The 10,677-nt window shown below is 35.4% G+C and overlaps 1 protein-coding gene across 1 annotated transcript; it reads right to left on the reverse strand.

The window, feature by feature from the left end:
• Window positions 1-6,133: 6,133 nt before the first annotated feature.
• LOC131036207 (F-box protein At5g46170) lies at window positions 6,134-8,641 on the reverse strand. Its single transcript, XM_057968052.2, has one exon. The coding sequence runs from the start codon at window positions 7,547-7,549 to the stop codon at window positions 6,395-6,397; it is 1,155 nt and encodes a 384-aa protein (XP_057824035.1). The 5' UTR covers window positions 7,550-8,641; the 3' UTR covers window positions 6,134-6,394.
• Between the last annotated feature and the right edge of the window lie 2,036 nt (window positions 8,642-10,677).

Raw genomic sequence — 10,677 nt, forward strand, 5'->3', positions numbered from 1 at the left:
GTTTAGCTTTGGTTAGGCTCGGCAAAACGAGCCTAAACGCGTATGGGGTTCTTTAAATTTGAAATACCTCGTACCCGTTTTGGTGTTTTTCATGTGTTTTTTTTGGTGTGTCCACTTTTCTGACCACCATCTTTGTGCACTTACCCATAAGATTATAACCTCTAAATTTATATTCCTTTATAGTTGTGAGACATATCAATCCTTTCTAAATATCTACTCAATTTAAGTACTAAAGTCGTGTCATATTAACATTATAAGAACAAACAATGGTGATATTCTTTAAAGATCTAAAATTACCTAATTTATCTTAGGACGTGTAGTGTTGCAGTTAAAACACTTCACTGGTGAAGTGGCCACTAAAGTTCAAATCCATGTTGGGTCATTGTGCTCGAATGCCTTATGCTTTCATTGGGTTGTTGTGCTCATGGGTTTGATCAAGTGAAGTGTGGGGATGAGGTCCCCCATTTATCTTCAGATGTGTAGTGTCGCGATTAAAACACTTCACTGGTGAAGCGGCGACTAAAGTTCAAATCCTTGTTGGGTCATTGTGCTCGAATGCCTTATGCTTTCATTGGGTTGTTGTGCTCGCGGGTTTGATCAAGTGAAGTGTGGGGATGAGGTCCCCCATTTGTGACCTCACTGATTCATAGCTTTGGGTCAAAAGCATTTCATGTGGAGCTAGAGGGCATGACGTGTCATCATCACCAATCACGTTAATTATTTTACCAAACATAGTTTTAAAACAAAAACAAAAAACTACCTAACTTGAATACCAACTCAACAATAAACAAAAGATAAGAATTTACCTAATATGAGTATGGTCAAAATAGAACCAAAGTGATGACTCAATCAGTCCATGTTGGTAAATTCTAATCTATTCTAATCTAGTGATATTCTTTGAAGATCTAGAACTACCTACCTTGAATACCAACTAATATGATCATGATCAAGATAGAACCAAAGTGATGACTCAATCAGTCCATGTTGGTAGATTCTAATCTAGTGATATTCTTTGAAAATCTAGAATTGCCTACTTTGAATATCGACTCGACAATAAACAAAGGAGAAGAATTTACTTAATATGATCATGATCAAGATCAAGATAGAACCAAAATGATGACTCGATAAGTCTAATCTAGTAATATTTGATTTTTTAATTGCTAAATAAGGAGATGGCTATTGATATTAAGAACTATGGCCAAAAGACAAGATTTCCAAATCGATAGCGACCTATGTAAATGATTGAGCATCACTATCATACAGATCTAAAGTAGACAATAACGTTGATAAGCATAAAGATTGAAATAAAAACTAGTTTAATCGACTTACATCCCAAGAGAGAACAAAGACTTAATTAGGTGATTTGATTAATAGGACATTTAGCATGGAGCAGAATATAAATATAAGACACTATGTGCAAAATAGGATATACTTACTGGTGTGATATATGCTTTCAAGTATATCATGACTGCCAAAGAACCTCCTTTGCCATTATCCATGCTCTTCTAGTCTTATTCATCACTGAACTCCTCTGTCTCCTGTCTGTATTCCCCAAAATATTTGGCTTCCACCATGAGTATTGGTCTCAATAGCCTCTACAACGTTACTTAAATGCTTCTCCATATTCAAGTTGGAACCCTAGTCTTTAAAGAAAGAATCTCAAATTTTCAAATTTAAAAAAACTAAGTAATTAAATCATAAATTCAATATCATTGAAAGTCAATTAATAAATTCATTTTAAAATATCAAATATTATATTTCTCAATCAATAATTTATTGAAAATAAAAATAATAAATAACGGTTATAATATTAGACAAATATATCTTACCATTGGGTGGATCTATCATTTGCTAAGTGAACGTGCCTTGTCATCATCTTCAATTCTCTACCTACCAGGAGTTGTCCATCTTCATTTAGGTGAATCCACCATGTTCTTGGGTGAACTTACTTTATTTTGGGGTGAACTTCTCTAAAGAATGTTAGGGCAAATCTATGACCTACATGGGCAAATCCATCCACAATAAAAATTCTAGAGAGAAAATGCTTCACACCAATGAATAGATAGTATTCTCCCATGTTCGAATCCACAAAAAAAGAAAAAAAAAATTCCTCAATTTCCAAGCTAAAAAGGTTATTTTGATCACGTCCATATGCCTTCCAACTTCTCTACAATCAATACCCATCCTAATCTAAGCTTAATCCACATCCTAGTTTGAAATTATTCCACATCCTAATCTAAGCTTTATCAACTCACTATCTTCATCCTTCATCCCTATCTGAATCATCAACTATTCATCATGTCACAATATTATTATTATAATTTCCTCAGTCACAAATTTTCTCCAACTCTACCCCATTTTTGTGATGATGAAAGTCTTTTTGATCAAGATGAGATTTTTTTTTTCCTTTGATGCCATCATCGCTAGTAAGCTTGCCACAAGCATCTTCCAAAATTTAATATTTCATCCATATTATCCCATAATGTCTCCATGAATACCCAATAGTATTCCTTAGACTACCTTTGAAAATAGAAATCCATTTTCCCTCATTCACACCTCCCTCTTATTTCATAGCCAAATATCCCTCATTCAATATCCATGTCTCCATCTTCATGAATACTCATATCCCAACTTCCATCTTTTCACAACAATACTAGCACCTTCTTCCTACATCCAAATTCATCATCCCATTATCCCCCAATCCATTTTCTAATACGAAATCCTAACCCTCTAATTATTCCTAATCCTCTCACTATTATTAATCCACCATCCATTTCATCCTCTCTTAATCCATTGTCCAATTCCTCCTATCGCAATCTACCATCCAATTTCTCCTATCTCAATCCATTATCCAATCCCTCATACCTCAATATTTCATCCAATCCTCCATTTAATCCTTATCCTCTAATCTATAATCCTAACCCTTCCACTGCTCCTAACCTTACATCCACCCATTACCCTTCATACATTCCTAATCATCCACCTAAGCCTAAAATATAGAGGTATCTAATTTCAGACATCGTCGAGGGACTAATAACAAAGAACTCATCGCAAAACTTATGTCCCAAAGTTGTGGATTCATGTCACCCTGCTCCATCATGTAAGGTCAGTAGTGATGAGGCCCTTCCTCATCCCACAACCGTCATTCCATCTCCCAACCCATTAAGACCATGCAACCCCAATCCCAATCTCCTACTCCTAGCATTATCCAACCCCAATCCCAAAAACCTCATGAATTTCCCATCCTTCTACTTATTCCATCCAAATATTTTATCCCCCGCTACTCCCCTATAATATTATCCATACCAATTCAACCATGTCAAGAGCTTGTTTCAAAGCATATTGAAATATCCCCTAATCCAAATCAAGAACCTACCATCCCACCTAATCTCTCTCATGATCCGTTATCACCACCTCATACAAATCAAGATCCTACCATCCCCTTAAATCCCTCTTAAGATCCCTTATCACCTTCTCATTCAAATCAAGATAATAACAACTAGTCTAATCCACCTTGTGATCCCTTACATCCCCCTATACAAATCACCCGAACTCCGTCATCTTGTCCTCTTGGTCATTTATCTTCACTCATGGTGGTTCTCTTGTAGTAGAAGAACAACTCATATTCACCACCCATCCTCCTCCACATAATAATGGGCTTGCATCTTTCTTCAAAAATAACCAATGTCCCACTTTAAATCAAATGTTCAAGAACATGGACTATCAAAGTAGAGGGTTAGACCTACATGAGCAAGGTACCTTGGAGCCTATAAATATCAAATAAAATCCATGATCTCAAGGTCTTGGTTACATATCCTGAGACACTCAACCCAAAAATGTTGGTACAACTATTTTAAAACCCAAGATACTTCTTTCATAACCACTATGAATATTTTCCAACATCCCTCTAAACCATTTATTGCCACATTATTTCGATTTAAATTGTTTCAATACGCATGCATATTTCTTGCTATCTTCTTTGATATTATATTTTTTGGTATACATTAGATTTGTAATATCTTTGAAATCTGTGTAGAAAAAAAATTACTTTATTATAGGACTTCTGTTTTTTTAACCATATAGGATGACAACATGTCACAAATGTATCCACATGGGTTGGTGTCTAAGGGTGCACTTTGTGCAAATTACAAAATCATCCTTGAAATTTGTACATTTTTGTTAACATTAAGTTGTAATTGTCTATACATTAATAGATGTTTCCAATAGTTCATTATAATTGGAAGTTTATATTGGAATTGTAACAAATACTTTCATTTTCAACTGTAATCTTTATAAGAAGAATAGATCAATTTGTTCATATCACATATGATTCATCCAAATGTAATAGGTAATTTTGATTCTCAAAGAAAGTACCTTCTTTTATAAGAATCAATTTTACCCACTGTAGATGTAAATCAATCATCTAAAACATATTTGTTATAATTCACATGATGCATAGAATCTTAATCACATCCATAATGTTTTGTCATTTCATAATAAAATCCATCTATAACGATATCCAATGCAAATTGTAAAATCCACATCTAGCAATTACAAACTAGGTCGTTACCTTAGCTTACCAAATCACCATCAATCTACTCTAATATAGCATCAATGTGTCCATAGTCCATAATCAAGAGTATCATAAGCAAATGAGACTATCAAAATATAGTGTGAATACAATGAAAATAAGTGTGCTTCACACGAAAGGTCAAGGATACCACGTGACACATGTCATAGGTTAGGAGTCGAGGAGTTGAGGAAAGGCGTGTCGATGGGAAAAAGTCCAAAATTATGATGAGGGAAAATGAAAGAGTGGGACTCAACTAGAAGGTATTCTCAAATGACAAAGTTTGATACCTAGACTTAGAGAAATTGAGACAACAACACTAAGATTGATTAGGCTTAGCTCACCAAAAATTAGGGGAAAAGAGTTTTTGATCCACATCATGAATTTTATTAGAAAGGTGACATTACAAACTCATTTAAAAATTTGAATTTTAAAGTTTGAGGATCAAAACTATAACTATAACTATAACTATATATATATATATATATATATATATATATCTGTGTGTGTGTGTGTAAACTTTTTAATGTGACCGGTGATGTTGGCATGACATGCCCTCTGGTACTAGGTGAAACGCTTTTTATCCAGAGCTATGAACCGGTGAGGTCACAAATAGGGGACCTCATCCCTTTTGTACAAAGTTAGGCTCAAACCCATGAGCACATTAGATCAATGAAGGTACAAGTCTTTGATCACAATAATCCAACAAAAATTTGAACCTTGGTGGTCACAAGAACAACTCTACCACATAACCCACACACCATAAAAAGAACCCAAAAATCAAATATAAATTATTTAAATATATAAAATTAATATAATCATAAACTATATTATTTACAACTTTTATGTACAAATATTATTTTTACTTATATACTAATCATAACATATAAAATATACGTTATACGTTTAACCATTAGTAAGTAAAAAAATACAACAAAACACATGGTCCAAAAAGAGGAGAAAACGTATAATGAATTCGCCAGCTAATCCAGGCCAAGTGAGTGGATGTTGGTTTGTGTGTATAATTTCGCACCCAACTTTTCCAATGATTTTTTCACAAAGGGTCTTAATTAGTTTACGAAATTATTTGTTTTTAACAAAAAGCAATTAGAGTGATCGCAATAGAAGCTAACGTATGAACTTAAAAAAAATATAAATATATATTAAAAAAAGGGCTTGGAAGTGCGTGTGACTTTTAGAAAATAATCTTAGATAAAAATAAAATAAAGTGTACCTAACTAGATGTTTCCAAATGAAAATTTCTCGCCACGATTTGTAGTCAATTCATCTCATTTCTCGTTTGGATAGACCAATTTGTATTCCATGCTTGTTTGTCGTTGAGTTTTGTTATTGCTAGTACGTTGAAAAATCAATCTTCCCAACTCTTCTAATAACTCCTAACTTGTGGGAATCTGTCTAAGCTGTAAGAATTGTCTAAGTGGACCTTAGATTCCTACTTATACATATAAGCATCGATTTTAACTCAAAAACAATATATTCTAACAAAATATAAATAGAAAAAATTACCATCGTAAAACAAATGCTTGCATATTTACTCCAATGGAAACACAAGTGCTGCAAACTAATATTTATCACTTGTTTACAGTATAATATACGTTACCCCTCAACTGCACAGAGCACGGAGTGAACTGTAATGGAGGCTGATACAACACACTGGCCGTGAGATGACAAACCTGAGAAAGAAAACACAGGAAAGACACCATGTTTACAGACAAATAATTTCATCAATCAATCAATCCTGGCGATCCGTTCGAATTTGCTGTGTTTCAAATCACAGCGAGAACAGGTAAAGCAGCACACTTTTCAGAATGAATTCATTTCGAGAAGATAAGTCCTCCTTTTCAAGAGGGCCCCGACAGCCGCCCTGTAAGGAGCTTCTGCTTCTTCATCGAAAGCAGTGGCAATGAAACCCTCGCTTTCCTTGCTGGTCGAAGTGCTATCACCAGTCGGTCTAATGGTGACCAGCGTAGCACCGTTCATTTCAACGCCGGGAAGAGCCAAATTGCGTGCATACCGCAGCTTCATATTTAAGGCAGGAATTTGAGTCCTGTTTGAAGATGCAGACGCTGCTAAGGGCTTTAGACGGAAATTCTTGAGCTGCTCTCTTCCCAAACAAAGAGTTCCCTGTCCGTCTGCGTCAGTTAAAATCAGGCTGTGAAGCGTAGGATGGTCGCAGATTATCTGTTGCAGTAAGAAATGCCTTGCCGAGGCCGCAATGAGTGAACTGATTGTCCAGACAACTCGGAGTTTGAGGCCTCCGTTTGTGTAAAACGACTCCGGAATGCTGCCGTTGTCATCGCGTTCTTCGCTTTCATCATCTGAAGCAGCGGCACTGGAGTCAGGGCTATGATTAGGGTTAGGGCTTGAATATTTTCTCAAGCCTTTCGAGGTCGCGCCTAATATGACACAGCTTTCGAGACTGCTTCCGAATTCGGCCTTCCATTTGAGAAGAACTCCTTCCTCGAGGCCGAGCTCTCCGGCAGGGAGCTCGATTCTCAGGTGCTGAATTTCCTTGAAGTTTTTCAAAATTTCTCCCGGGGAGCGCGGAGAAACTTGGCCTAACATGGCCTTTCTTGGACCGATGAGGTGCTGCAGGGCCTGCAGCGGCTTCACGATGCTGCCAATCATGAGTCGGACGATATGGCTGAACAAACCCCTGCCTCTACCGCTCAGGTTGCTTTCCTCGCCGGAAATTACACAGTCGACTTTTACAACAACATTTTCCGCCTGCGGAACCAGGGAGTGGAAACGCCTCGACACGGCACAGCAACGGCCTAGGGCTTTTACGTCGGCTATTTTGTTGAAGATTACCAGTAGCAGGGAGTCAGGAAGCCGATCCAGATGATCTGTGGACGAAACATGAGAAGAAGAAGAGTAAGAAGAAGAAGCTGAAGCCGTGCCTTTCCGCACGCCTCTCTGCTGGTGCCGGCAGCGATCGGGACCCAGTTCCAGATGCATTTCTGCTCTGTTTAAATTCCTCAAACCTGGATGAAGATGAGAAATTTAAATGTTCAAAGCTCGCAAAGCACCGTCAAAGCACGGTTATTTTCATCCTTTTGCAAGATGCAGCTTGCCTTTAAATATTTCCAAGGATCTACCGGCCATTGCTTTTTCTGCACTTTAAAGAATCCTATAACCTTATTCTCTCTTTATCTTGAAAACTTTTGCAGTCTCGAAAAGGCATACGAAAATTTTCACCTCATAATAATAAATCCTCTTGCAGAAACAGTATCTCCTCCTTTTTGACTCCAGGATCTTCTCTCCTATAAATAGCTTTTAGCTCCGTTATGAAAGACCTACTGTGCTCCTGAAGAAACCTTGCGAAATTCCCGAGCCGTTGAATTCTTTGCACTTGGAAATCCTGAAACTATGCGTTACAATGATCAAACAAAGGATTCATGAATTGTCTCCGGAAAAAATGATCCTTTAACAACATAATCCACGTATACTTTGATTATTTAATCTGCAAGCAAATCTCTGTAAACTACAGCCAATAATACAAAGAGAAAGCCTCCAGTTTGTCTTGCTATTAATTCACGTGGATCTTGCTCTCGTCTGAATACGCTGAATAAGCCAAACACAACTCCGAACCTTCAATCTGTTGCCTTCCACGTCATCAATTGAAGAACACGCCTCAGATTTCAGAAAAACCGGCAAAATTTTCTCGAGTCCGTCAACAGCCGCCCTTAATCACAAATCATTAACCTTATCTTAACATAAACTGCCTTGTCCAGGAATCTCAAGCAATTTTTTAAAGAAGAGATCGTTTTTCACATTTCACAAAGAAAGCTCCTGGCTGCCGCGTCACTCCAGCGTCTCGAACTCGCAACCTATTTCACAATTTTTTAGGCATAAATTTTCTATCCAATAAAAATAAAAAGGTACAAAGCCTTGAAATTTCTGCCGTCCTTATTGAAAATTGAAGCCAAAATTGTGGACAGGAGTGGCCTAAAAAGACGAGCTCCGCTAATACGGCGACATGCAGATGTAGCCGCTGCCGTAATTATGAACAAACAGTCTGCTCTCTGCTCTTTCCAAATCTGGCAAAATCGAAATGAAATTCCTCGAGTGCCGTTTCAATAGGCTTTGTTTTAACGCGTGGCTAGCCATAATCATAGGTATTTACGCCACCAGATTTATCAGCGCTGATAAATCTAGGTTCTTCCTCTCTAACTTTGGCGACATCTCCGTCAGATTTGACCACATATAAAAACTACTTCTCCAAAATGACTTCGACGTACATCCTTGCCAGTCAATTGAAAATTCATTTGAGTCTCTTTTATAAATCACAACTTAGTTGAATAATCAAGGGTCATTTTTTCATATTAGGATCCCTCTAAAATAATATTAATGTTCCAGCATTTTTATGTCAAGAGGGAAAATTAATGGGAATTTTTTAAGATATAGTCTAAGTCAAAGATTGTAAACCTAACTGTAGTAGGTTCTGGATCAAATCATTTTATTTTTTAAGAGATTGAATATGCATTATTTATTTTAGTGGATCACTTATGACATATTATACATAATTTTTATATCTTTTGTTTGAAAGCTTTTGGAAAAAATTATTGGGTCTAAATATTAACAAACAAAAAATCAAATCCATGTTTGAAGATAAGATCAAGGACACTATACTAAGGTGACATTCTATTATTTAAATATTTTTAATAAAATTGTTGGTAAGATATTAGTTATGTAAACAAAATTTGTGGTTCAAATATTATGAGAATAGAATAAATAAGTCTTTTTAAAAAAAAGATATGTTCATTTTAAAAAATAAACACATATTTTTGAAATTTAGATTGTTGTATGGGAAATTTGTGAATAAATTCAAGAACAAAGCTTATAGTAGAATATGCTAGAATTTAGTCATCAAAATGATCTAATGGCTTGGCTTTGGTAAAATTCTTTCTATTAATGTCAATGCACACATAATAGTTAATAGCTCTATATTTAATCATTTCGCTTTACAATGCTCTATTAAACATGTATCTTTGTTATCACCATTTTTATATGTGCTTACCATGATGCTCTAGCTTTATATATTACAAAAAGTTAAACACCTACAACTTATATATGGCATTTCGATCTCTCAAAATATCATGGTGATTAATTTACATTTTGTTGAAAATATCTTGTTACTTTTATAAAATTTTGAAAAAGAGAAAAATAATACTTTGGACATTTTAAATTTCTAGTATTTTATTTCAAGGTCTCAATATATTGAAACAAATAAAACATGGTGAAATTACTTAGTATCTTATCATTCCATATTAGGTGTGGCTATTTCTTATTGAGATGTGGAATTGGCATTTGAATAGATTGAAAAATATTTTTTTCAATTTAAGGGCAAAACATTTCTTTCATTGCTAAGAAAAGTTCAAGGTCAAGTATTTTTTTTTCTAATCACACACGTATACTTATTTTTTTGTTAGATGTCGTCAAATGTTTACAAATATTTGTGTAAACAAATCCAAAAATTTATATGGACCAAATGGGATAGTATTGTTGGTTGTAGAGTTATCTTCTAGTCTCAATGCATACATAGTAGAGCCAAAGGTGGTCTTGATATTATTGATCCTAAAAATCAAGGAATTTGTTTAGTTGCTAAATAGATCACGAGCATTATCAAGAGTGACAAATCATGAAATAATTTATCAAGGCATAGACTTGCTACCATTGTTTTTGATAAAAAAGCAGCCAAAACTAGGGGTTTGATCCAGAGTACAAAGCAAGTCTCAAAGAGAGCATTATCAACACATTAACAACAACCAAACGACAGAGTATCAACCAATCCCTATCTTAACTATCAAAAACATATTCCACCTACTATTATAGAACATCACAAGATTGATGGAAATCCTATCCATGTAAAATATGAAAATGCAAATATCCACAAAGAAACCAACACTAAACCAGCTAACCCTAGTAATAAGTATATTGTTCTTACGACAATACCTGGAAATAAAAAGAGTCTTAAAAAGCCACGCAACGCTGATGAGGAAATTAAGCAAAACCAGGATCTAGCAGATCCAACAATGAAACTATAAGCAAAAATGGAGAAAGGCACCCATTATTCATTTTTTCTA

Source organism: Cryptomeria japonica, chromosome 10, assembly GCF_030272615.1.
Source record: "Cryptomeria japonica chromosome 10, Sugi_1.0, whole genome shotgun sequence".
NCBI lineage: Eukaryota > Viridiplantae > Streptophyta > Pinopsida > Cupressales > Cupressaceae > Cryptomeria > Cryptomeria japonica.